This window comes from Dunckerocampus dactyliophorus, chromosome 4, assembly GCF_027744805.1.
Source record: "Dunckerocampus dactyliophorus isolate RoL2022-P2 chromosome 4, RoL_Ddac_1.1, whole genome shotgun sequence".
Lineage (NCBI taxonomy): Eukaryota > Metazoa > Chordata > Actinopteri > Syngnathiformes > Syngnathidae > Dunckerocampus > Dunckerocampus dactyliophorus.
Genome location: NC_072822.1, coordinates 16,495,173 through 16,522,180, shown reverse-complemented (window position 1 = coordinate 16,522,180; position 27,008 = coordinate 16,495,173). Strand labels below are relative to the sequence as shown.

General features: G+C 42.2%; 2 protein-coding genes across 7 annotated transcripts; both read left to right on the top strand.

Moving 5' to 3' along the window:
• The first annotated feature begins 31 nt into the window (after positions 1-31).
• si:ch211-225b11.4 (thyroid adenoma-associated protein homolog) lies at positions 32-15,716 on the top strand. 6 transcript variants are annotated; one of them, XM_054774157.1, is made up of 31 exons: positions 32-205; positions 291-462; positions 535-621; positions 695-722; positions 1,052-1,200; positions 1,294-1,416; positions 2,329-2,449; positions 2,872-3,017; positions 3,078-3,162; positions 3,239-3,375; positions 4,597-4,794; positions 4,865-5,576; positions 6,358-6,510; positions 6,607-6,716; positions 6,789-6,949; positions 7,252-7,421; positions 7,500-7,655; positions 7,741-7,883; positions 7,964-8,101; positions 8,378-8,482; positions 8,577-8,777; positions 8,877-9,027; positions 9,102-9,351; positions 9,578-9,814; positions 9,893-10,097; positions 12,614-12,802; positions 13,363-13,595; positions 13,675-13,833; positions 13,918-14,184; positions 14,256-14,458; positions 15,451-15,716. In XM_054774157.1, the coding sequence occupies exons 1-31, from the start codon at positions 84-86 to the stop codon at positions 15,699-15,701; spliced, it is 5,562 nt and encodes a 1,853-aa protein (XP_054630132.1). In that variant the 5' UTR covers positions 32-83; the 3' UTR covers positions 15,702-15,716. The 6 variants fall into 6 exon arrangements, with proteins under 6 accessions (XP_054630132.1, XP_054630133.1, XP_054630131.1 ...); XM_054774158.1 differs by having other exon boundaries at positions 6,358-6,516; positions 12,614-12,703; XM_054774156.1 differs by having other exon boundaries at positions 6,358-6,516.
• Positions 15,717-18,592: 2,876 nt separating this feature from the next.
• pik3ip1 (phosphoinositide-3-kinase interacting protein 1) lies at positions 18,593-26,567 on the top strand. Its single transcript, XM_054774163.1, has 6 exons — positions 18,593-18,823; positions 18,974-19,084; positions 19,431-19,547; positions 21,887-22,054; positions 22,134-22,212; positions 25,353-26,567. The coding sequence occupies exons 1-6, from the start codon at positions 18,748-18,750 to the stop codon at positions 25,567-25,569; spliced, it is 768 nt and encodes a 255-aa protein (XP_054630138.1). The 5' UTR covers positions 18,593-18,747; the 3' UTR covers positions 25,570-26,567.
• The last annotated feature ends 441 nt before the right edge of the window (positions 26,568-27,008 follow it).

Genomic DNA, 27,008 nt, shown 5'->3' with positions numbered 1-27,008 from the left:
TAGCTAACTAATAGTAGTAGAATTGGACGTATTGAGCACGTCACAGTTGTCCATGGGTACTGCTGATATTTGTGGCAGGAAAAATGCTGTCATTTGATGAACTTCTGGCAAGTCTACAAAACTGTGTCATCGCCGATGAACAAACCTATCAAGATGACAATCAAACATTCGAGCTGTTTTTCGATAAACTTTCGGAGTCCTCCAGGTTTGTGCTTGAACTACCGCCCTTGTATACACATTATTTTCACTGGAGATTAGTTTACCGAATGAATTATACCTTACATGAACAGGAGCGGTGTAAAAAGAATCAAGGAGCGCACGTTGGAGGAGGCTGCCCACCTCCTAAGAAAAGTGAGGCTTGATGTCCTCGACCGTGGTCATCTCCAGCTTCTCGTCAGACTTCTTATATCCTTGCAGCTGCAGATGGTCCACATCTCCACAGCCTGCAGAAAAGTGGACCAGGTCACATGTTGAACAATGGCTTTATACACATTTCATTTTACTTATCGCACTCTTCTCTTCTTTTCCTGGTAGATGTTACAGCACCTAGCAAAGGTGGACCATCAGCTAGTGTTTGAAGAGATACAAGCTCGTTTGAGCACCATAGTCGTCTCTCAGCAGGTTCGGAACGTTCAGTTTAATAGGCTGATGCCATGCAATCCATGCAATTATTTTTTTCCCCCCCCTTTTTCAGACACTCACGCTTGAAGACCTTCGGAGAGGTTGGTGTTGACCTAAGATGGTGCTACAAAGTGCAGTGATCCAAATTATATCTTGCAAATTAAGATTATAACCTGTTGTTGCTGTTGTATTAATGACGGTACAAATACATTATCATAACCATAAATGCCCCTGATACATTTTGTTTGTCTACGACCATGGATTTCTAGTATATTGTGTTTGTAGCTTGCAATAGTCCAGACAACAACCACATTAATAAACGTTGTTAGATTAATGTCTCTTTGACAGTACAGTGTCATTCAAAACAGAGTATCACTGTACAAGTGGTCATAGTTTTTTTTTTGTTGTTGTTGTTTTTTTTAAACACTAGCTTGTATGTTTCTGGAGGACAGCGTTGTCGGCCGAGATGTGTGGCAAGAGTTCTGCCCTTCTTTTGTGAACAAAGTGTCAGAGTTATTCACTTGTATACTGAAACGAGAATCTCTTCGAGATGGGGCGCTGTGTTACGTTGCTGTGAAGGTTAGTGTGCTTTGTGTTTGCCTTGAGATACGTGCACTAACCATGTCTTCCATATTGTCTAATCATCTTATCCCTGGTATGTGATGTCTGCAGGTTTGCCTCCAAATATTTCAGCTATTGCCTAGAGAGGTGGCTCCAGCAGTATGGGACAAGGACAAGAGGAACCCAGCAGTTCAGAAGATCCTCCAGGCTCTTACAGATATAATCCTCGGACAGGTTTGTCCTTCATAACATTTTTTGCCCCTTATTGAAAGCCTAAAGACACTCACCATGCCACACCTACACCTATTGAAATCCAATACAAGAACTGTATCAAGTCTGCTTTTGCTGTTTTGATTGCCCTATTTCGCTTCATGACTTCGCTTCAAAACTTAGCTTCACCACTGAAAACTACAATAATAAAGTAATTGGTCAATGAATACCTCTCTGACAGTGTTAGTGAAAAACAAAAAGTCCCTGTTTTTTGTGTTCTTTTTCTGGACCCTCCAGTGGATGGCGAAAATCCGCAAGTCATTGAGGCAATTTTTGACACACTGCTCACCCCACTAATCTCCTCCTCCAACTCTTCTGCTATTGTTGACTAACACAATGCAGGTTTAAACCCCAAATATGCCTCACACACTTAATAAAAAATGTTAAAGCATAAAATGTATAGATACTCACCACTAGAGAATAATAATGTAAGATGATCGGATGGATTTCTTAAGCAGTAGCAGCATTGGAGAAAGTTATATATAAGTTTCACTTCACGCTGCTATGGTGCGTTCAAATTCCGCCCAACAAAGTGCGACAGCGCCACACTTGGCAAAAAAGCATTTTCAGTGAAGCTCAAGGACATAAAAATGTATAAACTGTGGGCTGGTACATGTAAGCTGTACATTTTACCTGTATTATCATGCATTTATGAATTGTTACCTTCTCAGGTGAATGAGATGTGTTTTCTGTGGAACAAAACTATTTTCTGGGAGAATTTTATTTTTTATTTTTTGTGAGTATATGGGGATCCACTGTATATCTAATACAGCTTTTTTATTTGATTTAATTGCATTGTGCAGGTTTACCAAATGAAATGTCCAGTATGTTACGCTGTGTGGTGTATTTATTTCATCCCAGTTGTCTGTCTTGCAGAGCAGCAACAGGGACACTCGTCTTTTGGCGGGGACTGCTATGGCCATGCTCATCAACACGGCGTCAGACAGCAATTCTGTTGGAGCCGCGGCCTGGAGTGTCTTGCAGGGCTTTCATGAAGGTACTGAACCGCTACCTCTGGACTAATAAATGCTGTTTGGACTCGCTATGTAAAGAGGTGTTACAAAATCCACTCCCACATCATTTCCCTTTCATTATATTATTGTCGTTTACATATAGACAGCCAAACTGCTGTTTTTCAGAAACCATGACTTCAATGATCCGTTGCTACCCCATTGTCATCATGTAGCCAGAAGTGAGCTTTGCAGTATCCCTGTGCTTTGTGTATAACGTTATTTTTCACCCATTGAAAATATATAAATATTTACTAATCCGGCACAGTGTGGACGTACTTTTTTACAAAAAAAATAATAAATCCCAGGAACGGTCCCATGTGGACAGGGCCTAAATCTCAACTTGGAATTCTTCACGTGCATGCGACTGCCGAGAGGCTCCTGACAGGATCTTGTTATTTTTTCTCAGAGCCGTGGCTGCTCACAGTGGGTGCCCTTCAAGTGCAGGGCCATCCCACTGAGGCGGACGGAGTGGGTCGGCTGGCAATGAGCAGGGGCCTCCTGACCTGCTGTCAATCTCACATTTTACTCAGTTCATGTGAGGAGGGAACCGAGGTAAATATCTAAAACCACTTCACTTGACTGGCTTTATTTACCAAACTGTTGTTTTTGCAGGGCTGTCTATTACTTGATGCTTTGCTTCCTCTGCTTTATGCGCTGTGTGAGGAGAAGTTGGATTGTCATTACCTTGCTTTTGAGGGTAAGTCATATCCGGGTAGCATATTTGTATGCTTCCATGGAAAAGTCACCTGTTCAAATATGACATGTCTTTGCAGTGTTCACACTATGGCTGAAGAAAGTCAGAGAATGTGTGGAGGATATCTGGAAGATGACAGGTGGCCGTCTCTTGCCTGACTGCAGCAGCCTGCAGCAACAGCTCATTTCTATTATCTGGACCAATGCTGAAAGCCCAGTGAGTCACATTGTCCTATTGGTATTATTTCAGATTATTTGTTATGTTTGTTTTAATTTTATCATTTTGAGTTGCAGTTGAACAAAGTAGTACAGTATGTAAAAGTTTATCAGACAAAGTTATTTCAATTACTGTATCTTCATGCACTCCCATAATAAGAAATCCATTCATCCATCCATTTTCTATACCGCTTCTCCTCATTAGGGTCGCGGGGGTATGCTTGAGCCTATTCCAGCTGACTTCGGGCGATAGCCAGGGTACACCCTAGACTGGTCGCCAGCCAATTCCAGGACACATATACTGTAGGTAGACAACCATTCACACTCACATTCATACCTATGGACAATTTAGAGTCACCAATTAACCTAACCCAAGATGAGATCAAATAGAAGAGGAAACATTTGCGGATAACAATGCTCAGTTTTAATTGCTGCTGTCAGAGAGGTTTTTTTGTTTATGGTATAGATTTGCACCCTATCATAAAGTGATACAGTTAGGCTCAATCAAGTGTTGAGCAAAAGTGCACTTTTATTCATTGTATGGGTGTAATTCACCTGGAAATGACACAAGAAAGTGTCAAAAGATTGTAAGACGTTTTCAATATTTTCATTACAATGGTTGTTTGTCTATATGTGCCCTGCGATTGGCTGGCGACCAGTCCAGGGTGTACCCTGCCTCTCGGCCAAAGTCAGCTGGGATAGGCTCCAGCATACCCCTGCAACTCTAGTGAGGACAAGCGGCATGGAAAATGGATGGATGGATGGAATATTTAAATTCCTTTTTGCACTCGACCTAAAGTCCTGTGCACAAAATTATTCATACTCCAACAGTAATAAAAATTTTGTTGATTTAAAATATTCTATTGATTTATGCTAGAAGTTACCAGCATCCTTTAGAAAAGTTTAGAGATATGAATAATGTTCCAAATGTAAGAACAAATTAAATGGTGAAAATTTGTCATTAATATCTGCAACACAACTTCTTACAGTCATTTACAATTTTCTTTTGGAATTTCTTGAGGTGTATACCCCTCAAACCTACTTTTAGGAGCAAAGTGGAATATTTTTCCATCTACAATCCATCCATCTATCTTCTACCACTTATCTGAGGCTTCTACAGTATCTGCCATGCTTGTCACATATTCACTCACTTTTTCCTTCATATTATGGAATAACGCTTGAAGGATTCCTGGGTGGTGCATGTCTTCATGTGCCCTGTCAGGTGGAAGGTGTGTCAGACTGTGCCCGTGTTGCCTTTAGCCTCCTGTTGGACGTCTATGAGGTGGACTGTGAGGAGTTTGGAGACACCGAAAAGCCTCTTTACCAGACTTTGCTGCAACGAATTATCCAACTCCCATGGGAATCCAGAGCCAAATACCATCGCCTCAGTGCTCTACTACCATATCTGGGGACCGACAAGGTGAGCATGAATGATTATTGCAGTGTCAATGTGTGGCTGTGTTTGAATGAATGACCCTTTCATCAAGCAGGTGCTGGATCAGTATGCTGAATTACCAGATCATCTTCTGAAGTGTATGTCGAATGATCATCTGTCTCCAAGTGCGTCAGAACTTTACAAGTGTCTGATCCAACACCAGAGGAAAGAGCTTTGTGGTGACTCTTCAAAGTCAGAGTCAGATCTGGCCAATCATTGGGCAAAACGTTGGCTTTCTGTCCTTCTTGAAGCATTGACGTCACATGTAGTTCTTCTTCAGAGCAATAGCTCCACACACTTACTGCCATCCACCCTCCAAGTCTTTCCTTCTGCTGTGGAGCCGCTCCTGGCCTCCTTAGACCCATTCTCCCCAGGTCATCTCTGTGCCTGGGCCTTCATCATGAGCAGCTACCGGGCCACGACTGGAGGCTCCCCCTGGGCCCTGCAGGGGAACTCCACCTTGAAAACCCTCCAACTAGCTCTGGGGTCTGCAGATGACAAAATTCGACTTGCTGCACTCAATCTCCTGTGCTGTAGCCCCAAGACCAAAGAGACTCCAACAGTAGAAGAACTGACAATCATGAGGACCTTCATTCCACAGAATCTCAATTCTGAGTCTTCACTTTTTCGACAACATTTTCAAGCAGCAGTGAGGAGATTTTTGGTTCGGATTAGAGATGGCTGCTTGGCTCAGGTCAAACAACAAAAGGGCAAGGAGCACACCAGCCAGATGGGAAGCTCACAGGAAATTCTTGGCCACGGAATAGGTGAGATCTTTAAACATGATTGTAGCTTGACTGGATACAAAAGCTGACTCAATAATGCTGCCTTTACAACATTTTGGTTCACACTTTCAAAGTGTTTTTACAAAAACACGGATAAGCTGGAGCCTATCCCAGCTGAATTTGGGTGAGAGGTTGCAGTCAATCACGGGGCATATACTGTATAGACAGACTACTGTTCACATTCACACCTATGGACAATTTAGAGTCTCCAATTAACTAACATGCATGTTTTTGGACTGTGGGAGAAAACCCAAAGACCAGGATGCAAGTATGTGGAGAAGTTGCAGACTCCACACAGACAGGTCTGAGCCAACATTCAAAACTGGAACCACTTGGCTAAGAGGCAACCGTGCTACTACCGTGCACTGACACAATTGTTTTTAAAAACTTTCTTTAATAAAAATTATTCCTAATGTAATAAGCTGTGATTGACATCATATAAATTCTTGTATGTCTTGTACATATAGAAAAAATAAATCTGACTTTGACTGTCCTGTGCTGGTAGCTTGCTGTGATGTTGTCTAGCATCGCTTGATACTTAAATGTGTCTGTAATATTTTGTTTCTCTTATGTAAAACTGCAAAATCAGACAAAATAATGAGGCACTTCTGACAGTGTGAATCAAAATTGAAACTTTCATTTAAAAAAAAAAAGCAGAATTTTAATTCGGAAGTTGTATTTGATGTGATTGGATTCTGAAGGTGTACCTCATGAAGGTTCTCTGCTGTTAATTTTTCTTTTTATAAACATTTTTTTCTTTTAGGTTTTGTGGACTGGTTGTGTCAGCTTGCATGCTGCAATCTGACACCTGGACACAGCTACCAGAGGAAGAAGACCGTCTTACTGTTGATGTCTGCGTTGTTTGAAACCTGCACAGACACATGGAGCCCTAACAAGAAGAAGGGACAACCACCGGGTCAGTGTGAGGCACTGTGATCTGTAAACATGATTAGTAATACGGTTATATTATTTTATTTGATAACATCCTGTCCCCTCGATTTGTTTCCTCCAGTGAACATGGGGTGTCTCATTCGTTGTGCCAGGTTAAGAGGACTGTGGGACTTCTTCTCCAGGGAAAAATTGCTGGTTGTCATCAGCTGTTTGGAAGATTCCACAAACGAGGTGGCGCTGCCCCAGCCTCAGCGACATTTGTTCCACAGTGGAAAATGACCAAAATAAATGTTTGCTTTTCAGATTCGAGAGCTTTCAGCTGGGTTATTGGTGAGGTTTTTTCCGCCCGCTCTGCCTGACGATATTGCTGCTGCTCTGTTTGCTCGGACGAAGAAGCTTTTGTGCAGTCCTCGGGTCCAGCAGGCCCAAATGGGGGCATTAATGATGAGGGTCCTCCATCACAAGTATGTCAATCCAACACAACTACCTTGCCCATGTACACTTACCTACCACAGCATGTTTATTGCTGTGGATGTAGTTTGCATTGTTATAGAACTGTACAGCATCATACTGAGAGGTATTTCTAATATTTTATGTTTGTAAATAACCCAAGATTATAAGAAACAGCTCTCAGTATGATGCAGCCCAGTTAATTCCTCTCTGACAGTGTCAGTCAAAACTGACCATTATTTATAAAAGCAGATGTTTCCCTCTACTACTGTATATACATTTAAATGTATATTTAAATGGCACTTTCTCCATTTAGATGGCAAGGCCTCCCTGAACACTGCAAATTAAACAGTGACATCAGTATCAGTGGTGGCCATAATATACAGACTTCCAGTTTTATTAGATTTCTTATGAAGGAGCTTGAGGACCACTACCTCGCAGCCAAGGCTGACCTGATGCTCGCAGCCAGAACCAAGCCTATACACGGTGAGTCCAGACGCAGGAGTAGACACTCCCCATTGGAGACTTTCAGTTGTTTATGTATGTGATAAATTATGTTTTAAGGTGTGCTTAGCACCCTTCAGAGATGCTTGTTGGAGGCCACCTGCAGCATCTATGATTCACTTGGTCCTGAACTGGCCACTGAGGTGCTGAGCTTGCTAGAGAAAATCTCACTGCTCCTGCTGGGTGTGCTACATGGACAGCAGCATACTGAAAGTGGTAATCTTCACTAGAGATGCTGATTTACGCTCAGTTCAAAGCACAAAGACACATTATCTGCAATAGTTGCTGTCTTCTCCCTTAGATGCTCCCCCATCATTTTGTGAAATGGGGAACGCCATTAGCGCTCTGATAGCACACTCATCTGAAGGGAACCAAGGAGACGAGTGTGTCTTGTTGTCGGAAGAACACAGCCTTGTCCTCACCTGCTACTGGGTCTCACTCAAAGTACCACACAACCCTGGTGACAATTTGACATTTTTGTATGATTGGGCTTTGATCATGTGTATTTGTTTCATGCTCGTTAGGAAATAGGGATCCTTTTAGGTTCTTTGGTGGAGAGAATTCTCTCAGAATCTAAGCCTGGAACGTGTTTTCTAACAAAACAACAACTAGGAAAAGCATCAGATATTTTCAAAAATATTCTCCTCAAATGCCGTCACTGGGTAAGTCTGCATCAAGAGTTGCCTCATCTCATATCCTCATGTACACACGTTTTTTCCACACTATTAACATGGTCTATATCCCCGTTAATAACCATAGATAGGAGATAACAGCAGATTCTATGGTGTCAAAAGTGACAAATCCAAACTAAAATGAAGTAGAATTTTGGAAAACGCAGTGCGAATGTGGAAAAATACCAAAATGTGTAGACAAACATTTGAACTTTTGGCTTCACTTACACTAAAGTTTAATTAAATCTTTTTTTTTTTGTTCACCAGGGGGCAGTAGAGGGTTGCTGTGTGGGCTTCACCAGGTTCTGTTCCTCTCTACTTGGTAGCAGTGATCCTGAGCTCAGGAATATACCAGCTCACATGCTCCAACAAGTGAGTTATGCTACATTCTCACGTGTATGCTCCCCATATAAAAGCAGAAGATCCTGGCTCACACACGTTGAATGTTTCTTTCTGATCGCCTCAGGGATTACAAGTCATGCAGTCTCCTAGTTCAGCCTCTGTAACTCGACGAGCTGCAGGGCTGCCTATGCTCATCTTGTGTGTCTTGTCTGCAGAGGAGGCTAGTAAAACACGGCCACTCTTAGCACACAGTGTAAAAACCTTACTAGATACAGCCAGAACTCCCCTTCCCGAGAACTGGGACCAGACGCTCGACATCCCACAGGTGCATAAGCAGAACTGCATCAAGGATAGAAGTATTTTCTGACTACGAAGACAAATTGTAACACTTAGTAGTGTATAACACTCTACTTTTCCATCACAGGTGTGTGCGGTTCACACGCTACAGGCTCTAGTACGTGGATCTGGCCTGGGTTTTGCCATCCTCCGGTTTGCCCCCACTGTAGCCACTTTGTCTCTCACGCTGCTCAGTTCTCCCTGCTGGGCCATGAGGAATGCAGCCCTGCAGCTTTACAGTATGGCACACATTTTGTCTGCATAAGTGATGGAGCTTTTATGTTGGACTGCTCATGTTAAATGTTTTTGCCAGGTTCTCTTTGCTCACGGATGCTTGGTCAGAGACCCAGCAGTGAGGAGGGCGGAACTAAACACTGCATGTCCTCCTACGCCTTCTTCCACCACTACTCCACACTCCAGCCCTTCCTCCTTGAGGAGCTCAGAGTGGCAGCTCGTGACCTAGAATGTCGTCCTGAGGATGCCAGGCTCCACCTCCAGCCATCGCTCTATCCAATCCTTACTCTTTTATCCCAACTCCAGCCTGGAGTCCAGGATTCAGCAGAGTAAGATATTGTTATTTACTCTGAACAGCACCACAGCATCAAACTATATGACAGTGGTACACTTGTGGAAACCTTATTAGGTTCACTTGCTAAAATAATCTCATGCACAAAATACAATTGACAACGTTACATAATTACTACCAAATATCAGTTCTCACTTTTGTGTATCTTCAAGCATCAGCTTGTGTGTCAACTGATTTATTTTCTTTCATTTTTATCTCACCAGAGGATTGGCAGACTTCCTGCCTCCTATACTGCAGCTATCTGCCAGTCCCATTTACAGTGTGAGAGTGATGGCCTCAAAGGCACTGGTCGCCATGACTCCCCCCTCAGACTACGTGAACATCCTCATCAAGCTGACAGCCCAGTTGCCCCACACACCAGAGCACTGCTGTCACAACCTGCTCCACGGACAGCTGCTGAACATTAAAGCTCTCCTGGACAGAGCTCTCAGCACAGACTGGTGAGACATTAAAAAGAAAGCATTATTCATTCGCCATAGTGATCAGTCATTGAGGTCCTGACTTGTCTTTGCTCACAGTGCATCTCCAGCAGAGCTCCATGCAACGGTGAGCGCTATTGAGGCATCAGTGTGGCTTGCAACTGGAGCCCAGCGCTGTCCCTTGGTGAGAGCGGCATACGTCACGGTGGTGGAGTTGCTGAGAAGATGCTGCTGTGAGACTTTTCTGTCAAAGCTCTTTGACATTCTCGTTGGTGAACTTCGAGCACCCCAACAAGGACTTCAGGTGTGTGATACCTTATTGTACAAAATTGCTGTACACATGTTTGTGATTGCATAACCTTTGAACCGTAATGCCAGCTTGCTTTGGCGGAGAATCAAAAATAAGGAAAGGGACTGCTTAACACTTTAAAACCCTCGAGTATAAAATCTGAACAATATAGAAGAACTAATGAAGACTTGTATCAGGTATGAGTGTGTGGATGAAGAACTGCACTGCTCCTTGAACGAGTGACATTTGGGAGTGTTTAGATGTGTTAAGTACTTACAGTGTGCTGGTTTGAGGAATTAAACCACTTTTCAGTCTATTCAGAATGGTGCACTACAACTAGAAAAGCACTCGGAGAGCGCAGACCTCTGCCAAGCGCCATAGTTCCCCCCCATATTGTGATTTACACCATAAAAATTAGTCCTACATTTAGTTTATCTACATATTTAGATTGCTAATGTTGGCATGCTAGCAGTGCTAACATGCTAATGTTACATCCTCTAGCTCCTCCCCCTTGGTCAGATTATCCATTGCAACGGTCTCAGTTTCCACTGTTACGGCGATGACATCCAACTTTACATGCCCACTAAATGCATCGACCCTCAGACCCTCTCTACCCTCTCAAACTGCTTTTCTGGTGTTAGCTTCTGGATGCAAACACATTTCCCTAAACTCAATTGTACCAAATCGGACATCCTCATTATAGGTCCCAACTCCCTCACTTCTACAGCCAAAGACGTCCGACTCTCCTTTGACAACGCCACCCTCTCACCCTCACCCCATTGCCGGAACCTTGGAGTCATCTTTGACTGTAAACTCACCTTAAAGCAATCACTTCAAGAACATCGCCCGCCTTCGCCCCTCTCTCTCTTTCCCTGCAGCTGAAACACTCATTCACTCATTCATCACATCACGCATTGACTGCTGTAATAGCATTCTTTATGGCACACCCACCAACCCCTTAACAAACGCCAGTACATTCGCAACTCTGCCACCTACCTCCTCATCCGTACCTGTTCACGAGAACACATCACCCCTGTGCTTCAGAACCTCCATTGGCTCCCTATCCCTTACCGTATACAATTCTAAATCCTGTTACTCACCCACAAAGCACTTCACAACCAGGCCCCCTCTTACCTTAAAGACTTGCATCCCTACACCCCTTCCTGTACCTTCTGCTCCTCAGATACAAACTTCCTGACTGTCCCTGTGACCAAGCGACGAACCTGGGGTGACAGAGCCTTCTCTGTTGCCGCACCCTCCCTTTGAAACTCACTTCTGCCACACACACACAACACTGCTGACCTTACCACTTTCAAGACTAACTTAAAAACACACTTGTTCCGCACTGCTTTTCACAGATAATCTCTTTAAAACGGATATATTTAGTAATTACATGACATTGCAATCTCTTAATCTGGTCTTTTGTATGCAGTTTTAACTGTTTGTTCTGAACTCTGCTTTTTGGCTGTCACTTTCTACTGTTATTTTGCTATTTATTACACTTGTGTTTGTTTGCTTTTGCCATGTAAAGCCTTTGAGTTTTTGAAAAGCTTCCTATAAATACAATGTATTATTATTATTAGTTGAATGCTTTGATGTTAGAACTGAGAAATGTGGAAGTAGCTAGAACTTTTTAGATCCGGAAGAAAAAATGTGGGAATTTTTGAGCTGTGGCTAATGGCATGAATGTCCTGACTTTGTTGAATGAGTTGATGTTGGAATGAGGTGAATCAGTTGAGAAATGTGGAAGTAGCAGTAGGTAATAGCAGTTTTACGGAAAAGACCTTGACGGTCTTCCTGGCGTTCAAAGCTAGCGCTCACCTCAGCTCCTTTTGGATTTTTCCACTGAAGCAGGTGACTTTTATTAATGCGTGGTAAGTATAGGTCTTCTGTTAAAAACATACATTTTCAATTCATTAACACAAATTTGGCTGTTTTTTGTATCCAAATCGGCTATTTATAACAAAAACAAAGCCATTATTTGGACAAAATGTATGCTCAGTAGCAGCTGTGGGCAACCCCCATGTACCATAAATTCTGGACTATTGAACGCACCTGAATATAAGCCGCACCCACCAAATTTAAAGAGAATAAAAATGTTGTACATGTACGTTGATTGTTAATTTTCATCATTTTTATTTCCAAGGGTGGTAAAATAATTTTTTCCATGACTGTACTTGCTAAATATAGCAAGAAAGTCACTAAATTGGCAACACTCTCTTGCTACGTCTTCTTATTGTCTGGCAGACCAGGTGCATAGGAAGTGTGTTAGGAAGCGGCGTTACGATGCCATCTACAGTACGGAGTGGTAGCGACAAGCTACATTTACAGATAGTCCCATTATAATGTGTTTAGGGTGAACAGGTTGCACCAAATCTATTTGTGGGGGTCCATATTTATTTGTGGCGGGCTGCCACAAATACATTAACGCATGAGAATACTGTATGTATATTTTATGTATAAGTTATTTAAAATGTCTATATTCCTACCATACAGGACAGTGAGCTGATTATTTTTCCTTTTTTTTACAGGTTGGGTTGTCTTCCTTCCATCAAAAAGCCATCCATTTTCTATGTACAGACCACGAGTGGGCGTGTGACATCTGGGAAACTTTTACAGCGGTGAGCTGTGATCTAAAGCTGGCATTGGTCACGTGGGTGGTGGAGAGCCAGACTTCACTGATAACCCACTTGAAAGATTTGATACGGAGTGTGTTGCAAGTGAGTTATGGGCTGGCAACTTTTAATAACCTGTTTTTATGTTTTAAAGTATAAAAAGAACACATTGTGAGGTCATCCAAATATATATTTTTTTGCTTTTAGCCTATGAAACAGTTAGCATGCAGTGTATTCTATCCTTAGTATTACTCAAACTGTCTGCACTTTATTTGTGCTATTGTGGTAATATTGTGCATACCTGCAGACCAAGTGGGCAAAGATAGTCAAAACTGCTGTGATGTTGTCCTTTCTTTTATAAGACATTGGACATTTTTGGTTCTTTTTAGAAATATATTTTTCAAAAAATAACATCACAAGTATCAGTTTGAAGTTACTATTGTATCCCACTATGATACATTAGATGTACAGTGTAGTCATTCATCCACTGCTTAAGAAATAAAGAGGCTTGGACTCTTTGCCAAAAACACCAAATATTAATCAAAGTAATGGCTTTTAATTAGATTAAATATGTTTTTATCTGTTGAAGCACATTGACAGTGATTGTTGACATACTAAAAAGTGTGTTTTTCCCCCCTTTTTTTCCTCACCTTCTTTATCTGCAGTCCAGTCTGAGGGAAGCCTTGTTGAGCCCCGTAGTGGAGTACCGCAGGACCCACCTTGCAGCATTGGTAGCAGTGATAACCAGAGGGGATTCTCTCCCTCCACCAGCCTTTCTTGAGGAGCCAGTTATCTTGGAGTGTCTGGATTTGTTGTTGAAGGACCTGGAAGATCAGAGAGACGGTTCTGAGTTCTTGTCCCAGGCTCTGCATGGTGCAAGTCTCCTTCTTTCCCAGAGGTCAGACTTCTCTTTTTTACACATTTCATCATCTCACTACTTCACTTTATTGCCAACTCTGACTCTACAAAAATAACAGTTCTAGGGATTCAGTGATCGAACGCTGGTGTAATATCTTGGAGTCTCATCGGTCCCCCGATTCTCTTGAGGTTCTGAGGGTAGCTTGTGCTGAAGCTCTCTGTGTAGCTGGCCTTCCTCTAATGAGCCAAAACCGTGTTCCCCCAACCATCACCATCAGGTACTGTTGAATTTCAAGCAGATTTACACTAAAGCTTTAATGCTGCTGATGCTTTAAAGCAAGTGTTAAATGTCTCTTATGCAGGTTGCTGAGCACTGGCCTGTACTTCCTGCAGGACCAAAGCCAGCTGGTGAGGACAAAAGCAGCCACCTTCATCTCCTTACTGCATCATACCAAAGGAGGGGGCCAGAGGAGTGTCTACCTAACCCAGGTCAACCTGACTGTGCCGCTCCTGCTGGACATGCTACTGGAGGAATGCTGGAAAACTCCAGGAGTATTAGAGGTGCTACTGTGTCACGTGCCTCATTCTGACCTGAGATCAGTGCTGAGAGAGGCTGCTCCAGACATTGGGTGGGTCACCTGGGCAAATCCACAACAGACTTGATTGGATGTTGTTAACCATCATGTGGTGTCTTCTTCAGGTGTGGCAGCCTCTATGAGCAAGATGATGCTAATGTGTTTGCAGAGCCTTCAGTAATCTCTGCACATGTGATGCCCTACCTCCTACATTTGGTGGAAAAACACTCCGAATCGTTGGTGTTGGCGCAGAGCCTGAGCACATGGGCACAGGAGAACACTGCTCAACTGCTAGGCAACCTTGCACTGTGCAAAGACCTCCAGCCAGGTAGCTGACCTTGTTGTAATACTTTACATTACTACTACTTCTGTGCCTTTTTAGTTTCTTTCACCTACACTTAAACAAATGCAGGAGCATTCTAAATAACCCTTAATACATTGTTGTTGTCAGACATAGTGTATTTATTTTCAGTCACTTTCTGTTCCCATATAATTTTAATGTTAAAAACATGAACTAAAACTACAACAAAAAACTGCACTTAAAGGTAACATGTATTTTCCAGGTTGTGTGTACTACATAGAATAATTAGTATGTACAGTAATCCCTCGTTTATCACGGTTAGTCAGTTCCAGACCCAACTGTGATAAGTGAAATTTTGTGAAGTAGGATTCCTTATTTATTAAATATTTTTGTAATTGGAGCATATAAACCTGTTAACGACTTTCTAAATATGTTTTTAACATTATTAGAGCCCTCTGCACATGAAGTAACACCCATATAGTCACCTTTACGTTCATATTAGCCAATATAGTAGACATAATAATAGAAAATAAGACATGATATAGACTCACACATGTTAGCATTGGGAGTGGTGTTCCTTTGTTCCGTTTTCACATCTGACAGTTTTTCCTGAGCGTAACATTACTGACACCTAATGACCAGTGTTGAGTACTACATAGCACGTGCCTTTCAGTGTGTTTTGTGAATGCCGCGTATTTGTCTTTTAATTGATTATACAGTTTTATGCTTGAAAATGCTTAATTTAAGCCAAAACATGTAAAATTTGCTGAACTGTGCATATTTTTGACTAATAATAAGCCATAGTCAACGAAACATAATATATTTTGGAAAAACATAATAGTGTGAAACCGTGAAATTCAAAGCACGATGTGGCGAGGGACGACTGTGCACACAAGATCACAACCAATCAGTTTGACATGGACCATGACTGCCCAAAGACTGCATGAACAGTGACTGGATGGTCCAGGAACTAATATATCGGCGGTAATGAGCGCTGTATTACAATCTTCTCTTTCTAGCTGAGAGGCTGACTCTCCTCATGGACCCCCAGTTCCACAGCACCCTGTACGGCCTGTTAACCAGAACCGTCTTCCTCCTCCATCTGTTGAAAACTTGCGACAATATGCAACACCTCTGTGATCCCTCAGCTCTGCAGATGACTTTAAAGGATGTTTGCAGTCGTCTAAGTCAGCAAGGTGTCTACTTGAGCTCTGCTCTCATGTCTGCTGTGGCTGGAGACAAGCCTCTGTCACACAAAGACTCTCAATAAGCAAAAACTGCTCTTGTACAGGTATCAGGTGAACTCTTCTTCATGACTGCTTCCATCTTCATGTTATCCATGCACAGAGGAGGCATTTATGCAATGTTTGCACACAAGGACAACAAATTGTTCCTTACAACATCTCTCAGCTGTGCTGTTGTTTTTAGTAGTAAATCGAGCTCCAGGCTTTATTGCCAGTCCTCCTCAGTATCTCCATCAATAGGCAGCGCTACTGACAACATGTAGACTTGAAAATGAAAATGTTGAAAATTAACTATCAATTTTTCAAAATATTATTTTTGAAGGGATGGGAGAATCTCTCACTGAATGTACTGAACTCCTGTTTCCATGCCAGGTAGGTACCATAGCAAAGTGCTAAGTGGCTGTCGCGCAACATCTCATGAGGTCATGTTGAGACTGAATCTGCAGCGCCTCTGCTGGTTGCAGCCAAATAGTGCACTCTGTTTTGCCTCAGTTGCCTTCACGACACGAGAAAAGTGGGGGAAAGAAAGAACACATTCAGTTGTGTTGTACTTTTTTTTCCCCTCCCCATTTGATAACGTGTGGCATTCTAGTTTTATACTTTTGTTCTGTGGTGCTTGTTTACCATGTCTCAGCATCAGTAGCTGCAGAGCATCAGGAAAGGCTGGCTGCTCTGTGCCCAGCTGAGGAATATTGTTGATCTTTGAATACTCCATTAGAGGCTTTCTGCCAGGATGAGTGTCCATTTCCCAACCACATGAGTGCTGAAGATGATGGACTTTGTCTGTGATAGAGGGTGGGCGCTTGTTGACAAGTCTTACATCATCACCCCATTGCCGCTTCAGTTTGAGGTGGGTGTGATTTATGACTAACACAGACAGACGGAAGTGGTGCATGTTGTTGTTCGCTTTTAACTAAATTATGTTTTTGACAGTGATTCACTGTGATGAGTCAGAATATTGTTTCATTTGCCAAACAAAGTTATGTAAAAGTGGAAAAATGAAAAGCATTTCCTTTTTACTTTTTAAAGGATGTTGCCTTATTAACACCTCCTGTTTATCTATGCCTTTTAAAAGTCATGAAGACAAATGCAATTGGTGGATTCACCTTTGCTGTGCAGTGCATGTAGGGAAGCAGAAGGGAACATGAGTGTTCACCTTTGCAGTCTTTATTAGTCAGCTATCAGGTTGTTTTTAATGCATTGTATGCAATTTGAAAGCAAAGTTCAGGTTCCGTCGCTTTTCTATTAATAAAAGTTTTTACTTTCTTTGCTTAGCGTCATTCTCGAGCCTCCTGTTTAATTCAATGACTAACTATGGCAACGTGGAACAAGGCCAAGTAGGTGCTTTTATTGGGTTTCTGTATGTGTGTGTGCATGCATTCAAGCACATGTTTACCATCTGGGGCTATGAAGGAGTGTTTTCCATCGAGTCATCGTAAAGAGTCCATAGGAATGGGATTCATTTCTAAGCACATTTATTTGCATTCTGTTATTTAATAAAGTGTAGAGGTTGCTATTTTTAGTTCAATATTTACAGTTAAACTATAGCCCCCAAAGCGATTGAACAATAAACAATCCTAATTCATAATCTCAATAAATTTGAAGTGTAAAATGAAGATAATTGGATTTTCTATGATATTCACCCTAAACATAAAACGTAAAAAATGACAAATGTTATAGGGACATCATGCATTGCACTTTTTAACATTCCTCACTGTCATCAAGTGTAAAAAAAAAAAAAAAAAAAAGTTATGAACCACTGTTCACATTCTGTTCTGTTTATTGTTTACCACTGTAGATAATACATAATACTGAGCATCCATGACAGGGACCTAGACTGCTTTCCGTTTGTTGCAATAGGTTACATTTCTTGTTGCATGGTCATGATCAACGTCACTGGTACCCTTCAGTAGGGGTATCACAAAAAAAACTCTAAAACACACCTTTTTTGTCTTTTCATTCTGTTCTTTCCTTCATCGTTGCAAAAGCTATCAATCGACTGCTGCACTTTCTCTACTCTTTTGTCTCCCTTCTGGATAATGGCGACACACTAGACATGGAGAAAAGGTAGGATTAAATAAGCTTTGCATCTTGCTACTGGTTTTCAGACATTTTGAACTGTGCAAGTATAAAAGAGGAACTTGTTAAAATGGCCAAAACAAACCTAGAGTTAAAGTCAAAATTGATTATGGCACATGAATAAGAAAGCTAAAGATCAGTTGCACTTTTTAAACCTGAAAAACTACACGGGGTAAAGAAATGGACTCAACTGTGCAACTCAAGTCGACAGCATTGTGTACTGTTGTATTTCAGTGGCCTCTGTGTGTTTTCAGATTTTAAACTTGTGGTTTCACTACTGGCCGAGGCCCTCTGCCCCCCTTGAATGCACTGCAGACAGATGCTGCTGTGTTTGCACAAGCCTGAAAAACTGCCCAGCTTCTGTTTAAAAAAAAAAAAAAGGGAAAAAAGTGACCTGATGAACAGTGAGTGTGTCACGAGTGGGCTGCACACATGTAGGAGCGAGAAGGGGGGGTGAATGCAAGCTGCCCTTTATTTTCTTTCTAGTTGAGTGGGAAAAACAGGCCTCGTGAGGTGGCGAGGAAGCAACGGAAGACTGGCTGTGGACACTTGAGCTAGTACTTGAAAGCCAAATAAAACTGCACTTGGATTATAAATGGAAAGCAATGAGTAAGTGAAAGTTAGATGGACACGAAAAGCTATTTGTAGATATGGAAGGTAATCTACCAGGTATTACGTGAAATGAAGCATGCGTTTTTCAACGGGGCTGTTGTGATTGACATGTTTGTTCTTTCAAGGCTGCATACCTCAACGTGTGTGTGTTTCTGTCTGAGAGAGAGCCTGGTGAGGCTTTAGGACCTGGAGCTGTGTCTTGCTGCTGCCTTATGCTGCACAGCTCCTCCTCCCACTCTGGAGGCTGTTTACGACGACAGAGCTGCTCCTCTCTGGACAAAAACAACGGCTGGGACTCACAATCGAGGGGAGCAGTGTGTTTGATGTCCTTCAACACAGGCTCTTTCTCCAGAGTTACACCTTTTTACAAGTACAGGCAGGATGTTTCTCCATCTGCACGTTGTTCTCCTGTGTGCAGCCTTTGTGGACAGCAGCGTGGCAAACACTGACCAAAAAGGTAAATGCACTTATATATGTATATTTTAGTGTTTCAAAATGTGTAAGAAGCGTTCTTTCATTTTCCAATGTTAAACTGGAATTTGAATACACTACATATTTTCTGTCCTGTTTTTCGTTGCAGTTTGAGCTCATATGTTGTTTTCTCCAGATTGCATTAGATCCAATGGAGTGGACTACAGGGGGGACAAACAGAGCTCCTCTTCAGGCCTGACTTGTTTAATCTGGACCAACACTTCTACACAGTATGATTCACAGACAGGTAAACACCTGATGTTCATGCAGAAATTGTGTAGCCATTTAAAAAAAAAAAAAAATTAAACACAGATTGCTAAGCATAAAAGTAAATAATGCTACTACTAATACTAAACTCTTGCAGTGCTTGTGTTTATGGTGTTCACTGGCTTTTTTTTTGCACAGCAGAAGCAGCAGCTGCTTCATCTTGTCTTTGTCCTCATGCTCATTGTTGTGTGATGAAGTTGTGTGAATGATTAATGAGTCCAGCATTGGGACACCACAGCAGGACAGAGACAGACAGACAGTGAGACAAGTGTACTGTGTTTTAATTGGGCCAGGAGTAAAGAGTGCTGTTTTTCTCCTCCATGTAGGTGTGGGAGATCACAATTACTGCCGAAACCCAGACTCCTCCGAGAGGCCTTGGTGCTACATTACAGGTCCGGATGGGACGGTCCAGAAAGAGTTTTGTTCCATTGAGGCATGCCAAGGTAACCTTTAATCTCCTTTCCTTGCGAATTATGGATAATATTTGCACTAAATGTCATAAAACGTCCTAAAAATGCAGCTACACTGAATAGTTTATCCTTAAAAGTAGGTTATATGTGGAGGAATAATGAGATGACATTTTTGTGCAGGTCCCAAAATGTCCTCATTAATCAACCATAAAAAAAAAAAAAAACACCAAAAAGATGGCATCTTGGCTGAAACGCCTGCTGGATCAGCCAAAGACTCGCTGGTTCTCACCCTAAATAATCCAAGAGCAAGTAAACAAGATTTCTCTCATGAGTAGGTCACTTGGTTAAATCCCTGCCAGTCTAATTTGCCCGTGGTTTTCTTCCCGTCTCAAACAAACAATAACAGTCCCACAGTCACGTGTCACAAAGTTCACTTGCAAGACAAGTTTTCATTGGACACACCTCTCAGCTCAGCTCATTGGTGGACGCTGCTTCTCTCACCTTGGAGACGGAAACTTATTGGCTGCCCTGCTTTATGACATCATGTTCTTCAAGCCAAGTTTGTAAACGGCCAACTTTGTGCTCGCAGAGGAAACCGGTGTGGGGGGGGAAACTTAAAGAGCAGATGTATGATCTGTTGCTTATGATCGAGTTATAGAGCACACGAGCCGTTTTTTTTTTTTTATGAAATATTTATAATCATACAAAAGTCAACAGGAGAAGCTCTCCTCACTGCACGTGCCTCGGGGGCCGTGTTATTGGATCAACAGGAATTAGAAAACACACATTATGTAAACATGCCATTCAGTCTAATGTGGCACAAAGTGCATTATTCATCTCCACACGTCAGTCAACCGATTCAATAGAAAAGCACATCAAATTACATAAATGCCTTGCAGTTGTCACCTAAAGAAAATAAGGCAACATGCTGATGGTGTAATTTTGTTGTGTGATATACATTTAATGGTTTTACAGCGACAGGAATGAATCATTTTGACGACTCCCTGAATCCCACTACAGAAAGAGCCACGTTCAGAAACATACAGTATGCTGACAAAGTACACGTTTAGTTTGTCATTAGATATCAGGCTGCTCCAACAATACATCAATGGTTGCCATGGCAGCGAAAGCGATGCTATTCTTCTTGCTGTAAGGTGGTGTGGCATCCACATAATTATGAAGCTTGTGTCGCAAGATCTGGCAAGGTTAAACGTGACAAGATTTCTTGTGGGCACTAAGCCTGGGACGATAATAAATAAATGAATTAATCACACAATAAATGAAAATGAACTCTGTAAATGTGCCGGCCTCAATACGTTGCCATGTGCATGCCTGTCTGTTTTCCTCATCTCCCGCCTCCAAACAGATAGGAAGAGGATTCAGCACCTTGGTGCGTTTGTTCCATCAAACTATGGCATGAACGGAGTGAGCCCTTTTGTCAGTCATAGTCTCGGTGTGTGTGGAGGCAGGGTCGGCAGCATACACACAGAGTGCAGAAGAGTGTAACATAGTAGAGATTATATTAGTAGATTGCAGTATTTCATATATTTTTTCATTGTACTTTTCTTAAAAGTACTGTTAAAATCTCGTCTTGTCTCGTTCTCATAGACCCCATCTAGTGTATCGTCTTGTCTTGTAAACTGAATGTCTTCTGACACCCCTATGACAAAGTGAGTCACAGCTTTTCTTCCTGTCACTCACAATGCGCAGGGGAAAGGATTATTGCATGTTCCTGGGGGGGAGAGACCTTGTCTGCTTAGATCATTATTGATGTCAACTTAATGTCACTTCATCCATGTATGGCTGTGGTCCATTTGCAGTTCTATGGTTATCATCACCCTGTTCCTCCATCACTGCTCAATTCTGCGGTAACGCCCCCCACTCCTGGGAAAAAAAAAAAAAACACAAAGATTTGCGGAGTGAATCCTTTTAAATCTGGGATGTCCAAAGTGCGGCCCTGGAAAAGCAGAGCAAAAGGCGGAATGTGAAGAATGTTGATACTAATAAATATCAGTGCCCCCCTGCGTCTTTTGATTTTTACAGTATGCGGCCCTTGGTGGAAAAAGTTTTGACACCCCTAGTTTAGATGCAGATTTTGTACAATTTTTGAGGCTGTTTTTACCCCAGATTTGAACTTGAGGGCATTCAACTTTGGAGGTTACGCTGTAGGTGCTTAATAATGAATTTGACACAACAGATTGAACAACTGTCTGCATGTATTGGTGAAATATACCTTTGACAATGGACAGAAACGCGGTAGCAATGTTAGATAATTGATTTGGCGAATGGATAAGCAGTGTCTATCATGCGCTGGCAGATGTCCAAGCTGTAAAAGTAATTAACTGTGCTGATGTGTGTCACTGTGTTTGCAGAGCTCACCTCCACCCAGGCAGCCAAGGTGGAATCGGCCTACCCAACAGCAGCAGCGACCCGTTCCACAGACTCCTCTTCTGGAGAAGCTGCCGCCGTGCAGCCAGTGATGGGAATCAGCCAACGAGTGCGCACCGGACCCAAAAAGAAAAAGGATATGGGCCCGCTTGGTATGTGTCCAGCCTGCTGAAAATATCCATGGTGACATTTATCGACACCTAACTTGCTGCTGGTGAATGTTGTTTGCAGGCTACGCCCTCGGCATCGTCATGATGGCCGTCATAATCGTTCTGGGGGCGGGCATTACCTTCGGATACTTCTATAAAAGGTCAGCGTTTAATAAAATAAGAGCATTAAAGGGATAGTTGGGATTTTTTTACATGAAGTTGTAGGACATCCCCATCGGCAGTGTAGTCCAATAACAGCGACTTACCCCCCACTTGGTCCCTTAAATCCAGTCCAGTCCAGGCGGGAGACGGATATAACGGCAAGCGTTTTGTGAGGTTTGAGTTTTCTGAGAAGGCATTTTTGTGATGCAAATGTTTTAATATTTTGAACGCATATTGTTTTGAGAAGCCAAACTCTTTACTTAATTGAACCTTAGGAGACTTAGGAGACTTAGGAGACAAGTAGGGGGGTAAGTCGCTGTTATTGGACTACAATGCTGATGGGGATGCCATACAACTTCATGTCAAAACATCAGAAACTATCTCTTTAAGGAAGAATTAGACAACAGAGGCAACTGTTGATGTTAAAGAAGCATCTTGCTGTGATCCGTTACATTTGCTCTCACTTCTATAGTCATCCCTCCTTTATCACGGTTAATTGGTTCCAGATAATTGGAGTATTTTTTGTAGTTATGGCACACAAAACCTGTTCACGACCTTCTAAATACCACTTTTAACACGAATAGAGCCCTCTAGACATGAAATAACACCCCTATAGTCACTTTTACATTGGTATTACCCAATATAGTAGACATAATCACAGAAAATAAGCCATTTTATACAGTTTACCTTGTAGGGGAGCAGAATGGGATTCAGAGTTGAGTTTTAGCTTGTCAGTAGCCCGTGTTGTGATTCTGATTATTCTTATTGTGCCTGTTGTGAGTTCATTTAAACGAGCAATAAAAGCATGTTGTCCTGGTGATCAAGTCTGACGCTTGTCTCACCGGACTGTTACTGACACCCAGTGACCGATGTAGAATACTACAGCCACAAGTTCAATGGTGGTCTTCACCATTCACCGTTCACTTAGCCGTTTTTATGTGTGAAAATGCTTCATTTGGGGAAAAATACATACAATTTGCTTCAATATGTGTATTTTTTTTTACTAATAGGTCGTAGTCAACCACGAAACAGCGATCATTTATTAATTAATTTTGTAAAAACCGCGATAGAGTGAGGGAGCGATGTTCCAATGGCGATGTAGTGAGGGACGACGGTATAATGGTGCAGTGTGTAGCGGGGCGTCAGCTGTTATTGCACATTGCGCCATGATTGTCTGGGTTGTTGAACATGCACGCGATGCTTCCAACACAACTCCCACAAGGAACAGGCTGGAGGGGCTGGCAGGAAATGCAAGTATCCTTTTGAAAGCTTTCTCATTTGAAACTTGTGGAAAAGAGGGACGGTGTAGAGAGGTTCAGAGAACGGAGAGGACACGAGCTGGGACTCTGTTCTATTGGCTAGTGGATTAACAGTGTGTTTGTTTTCTATTTTTAGCCCCTGATTAATTAGACGGAGGAGGGGGAGGATATTATGTCATTATTTTATGAGTGAGGACAGCATGGCCCTTCTCTTTCTGTCCATATGGGCCTCCTCCACAGTGAGAGAATGTCACGCTGGCCCACACGCAAATACATGCCTCCTACAAACAAGAGCAGAATGCTCTTCTTGTACCCCACATGTTTGGATCCTACTCACTTCCGTCCCGTTTGCCATCTGTCCCTGATTTCCGCTGCAGGCTGGTCAGTGTAGTTTTATCAGACAAACTCCTGAAAAACATGCCTCTCCTTCTGGCTGTTGTTTTTCTCATGATAGTGTTCTAAAATTCAGCTCAGATTTTGCTAATGTGTGTCAGAGCCTCGCCTGGAGCCACACGCCGTTCCCTGCAAGTAAAAACAACACAACACTACTTATGCCTGCAATGAATATCAGGCACAAGTAGCAATTAGAAGAGTTGCTTCAGGGCTCCCCCAACAACATTTGTTAAATAGGCAAAAACATGTTTTGAAGTTAAAAAAAAATAAAATAAAATAAAATCTCATATGTAAGAAAGATAAAATACCTGAAAGCAAACTAGATCAAAAATACTTACAATATATTTTTCTAACCAGCAGACACTATCTTAATATGTACTCACATCTGAGATATATTTCCTTTTCCATCCATCCATTTTCTATACTGCTTCTTCCTCATTAGGGTTGCGGGGGTATGCTGGAGCCTATCCCAGCTGACTTCGGGCGACAGGCGGGGTACACCCTGGACTGGTCGCCAGCCAATCGCAGGGCACATATAGACAAACAACCATTCACACTCACATTCATACCTATGGACAATTTAGAGTCGTCAATTAATGCATGTTTTTGGAATGTGGGAGGAAGCCGGAGTACCCGGAGAAAACCCACGCGCACACGGGGAGAACATGCAAACTCCACACAGAAATGCCAAGGGGAGAATCGAACCCAGGTCTTCCCAATCTCCAGGCTGTTCCTGTATTGGCCAACGTGCTAACCACTAGACCACCGTGCGGCCCATATTTCCTTTTAAAAAAGCAAAATAATATGGCAACAGAAAAGACAAGCTTGCAGGCTGTTTTGTGGTTGAATACGGCCTATTACGTATTAGTAAAAAAAAAAGACAAAAAATGCTGGGTTTTTTTTCATAAATTATGCATTTTCTAGCATAAAAATTGCTAAATGAACTAAAATACCAATATAAGGCATTCTGAAGATGCGATCAGACATTGCGATGATATGTAGTATTCTATACTGGTCACTAGGTGTCACTAATGTTACCGTAATGTTCGGTGAGACACACCAGCTTTTATTGCAGGTTTGAATGATCTCACAACAGGCACAATAATCCCTAAAAAAAATCCATACTAAAAACATGGGTTACTGTTGCGACCGTAGTCCACGCCAAGCTAAAACTTGGGAGGGCGGTTGTGGGCGTAAAAACCCCCCAAAAAACGCTGTCCTAGTGGCAGAATCTAATTGAGAACCACTGGTCAAACATATTCAGAAAAAATATCTTGAGTAAAAAAAAAATTTCATTTAATTTCAGACATTTAATTTTGCATACAGTTTAGTTTTTGCCACTAATGGTGGCCTAAGACTTTTGCACAACACTGTGTACACAAATATGAGTATAGTTATATACTGTATATTATTCAAAATGAGCTCTAGTAAGAGTCCAGATGTGTATGATTAAATGTGTGTGTGTGTGTGTGTGTGCGCGCGCGCAGGGGCCGGGATCTGAAGAAGCAGCATGAGCAGCGAGTGTACGAGCGAGAGATGCAGAGGATCACCCTCCCCCTGTCGGCCTTCTCCAACCCCACGTGCGAGCTGGTCGACGAAAACACTATCGTGGTCACCGCCACGCACGAGACCACCCCGGTGCAGGAGGAAGTGGACGGCGGGGACCCCCTCATTGGCCAGCAGGCAGGCACACCTGGAGCGTGAGTGGGTGTGTCGTCCCCGATCAATCAGGACTTAATGAATTATATGTTCTAGTGGACCAAAACAATCCTCGTGTTTCTCCAGCTTGGGAAACAGATTGATCCAAAGATGAAAGCTGAGTCATTTTTGCTCCAAGCAAGCTTATGTGAGACAGACGAGGACATATTTGACAGGCGTATTTCTATTTTGATAGTAAGCTAACGGCCTGCCCTCTTTATTATGAGTAAGGATACTTTATATGATCATGATGAGCATGATGTGCATTGACCCACTGGCTGTGCCGAGGGAGAATTATGTATATATTTGTATATATATATATATATAAATATAAAGAATGCTTTGTCACGGACGCACAGTGTGTAAAAATTCATCTTCCGCGGAGGCAGGATGAGCAGAAGACAAAGGATGACATCCCAGAAATGCCTTATTAGCATGATACTTGTGAATGTACTTTTTGTTTTGCCACTTTTGACAAGAGTCAGAGAGAGAGGTCCTTTAGTTCCACAGGTTAAGGAGTGACAGGAAATGTGTTTCTCTCAGGAAAGCATGAGAGGCAGTAGTTAGTCCTCGGGATGACATAATATACTGCCGTAGCAGCACAGCAGGCGCCGGCGAACAGGAAGTCCTGCTTTTGTCCGCGCGTGACGGAGGCTGGTGCTGACGTTACACACACACACACACACACACACACACACACACATTTGACTTATTCTGGTTTGGAAGAAGCTGGTGTGAAACATGAATGCATGAACCTAGTGTATTAGTGTTTGCATCCATAGATCCAGTCTGCTGCCATGTTCAGCGTCACTCCACATTATTTTTGGATCCACGTCACTGGAGTCTTTCAATACTGCTGTTCGATTGTTTTGTGTGTGCTGACTTATTTTTTCCACATACATTCAATATGCTTTTGTATTCAGTGCTTGTTCATATGAGTGTTAGTTTTTCAGTGAGACTGAAATAAAAGCAAACATGGAAACGAAAACATGTTTAATTGTATTCCTCTAAATCAGTGATCCCCAACCACCGGGCCGGGGGTCATTGGGTACCGGGCCGCACAGAAAGAAAAAATAATTTCCATAATGTTTTATTTTGAAAAGTGGCCGGATTCTCTGTTACCTCCGTCTCACTTGACGCATGTTCATTGTACGTGTGCTAACTTTCTCTCGCCGCACAAATAGACTACTCTATTTTTAGCATTTTTCTTTAACCTCATTTTGGTCTCAAATGCTGATACTATGTGGGAATGAATAAAGGTAAGTTTTGATGACTTATTAAGTGCTAATGTGCACAGTTGTCTCAAGTTAATTCATGCTAGCATACTGCCTTTTACCTCTGGAAAAACTCCAGAAATAAGATAAATTAGATCGCTATCATGTACGAACCCCAACACAAGCCGGTCCGTGGGTCAAAAAAGGTTGGGACCACTGCTCTGAATCCAC

Excerpts from the sequence above, each read along its gene's own strand:
- pik3ip1 (XM_054774163.1), top strand. The coding sequence starts at position 18,748 with ATGTTTCTCCATCTGCACGTTGTTCTCCTGTGTGCAGCCTTTGTGGAC. Across the intron at positions 18,824-18,973 it reads GGCAAACACTGACCAAAAAG|ATTGCATTAGATCCAATGGA; the intron begins GTAAATGCACTT and ends TGTTTTCTCCAG. Across the intron at positions 22,055-22,133 it reads AAAGGATATGGGCCCGCTTG|GCTACGCCCTCGGCATCGTC; the intron begins GTATGTGTCCAG and ends TGTTGTTTGCAG.
- si:ch211-225b11.4 (XM_054774156.1), top strand. The coding sequence starts at position 84 with ATGCTGTCATTTGATGAACTTCTGGCAAGTCTACAAAACTGTGTCATC. Across the intron at positions 3,163-3,238 it reads TCATTACCTTGCTTTTGAGG|TGTTCACACTATGGCTGAAG; the intron begins GTAAGTCATATC and ends ATGTCTTTGCAG. Across the intron at positions 8,102-8,377 it reads TCCTCAAATGCCGTCACTGG|GGGGCAGTAGAGGGTTGCTG; the intron begins GTAAGTCTGCAT and ends TTTGTTCACCAG.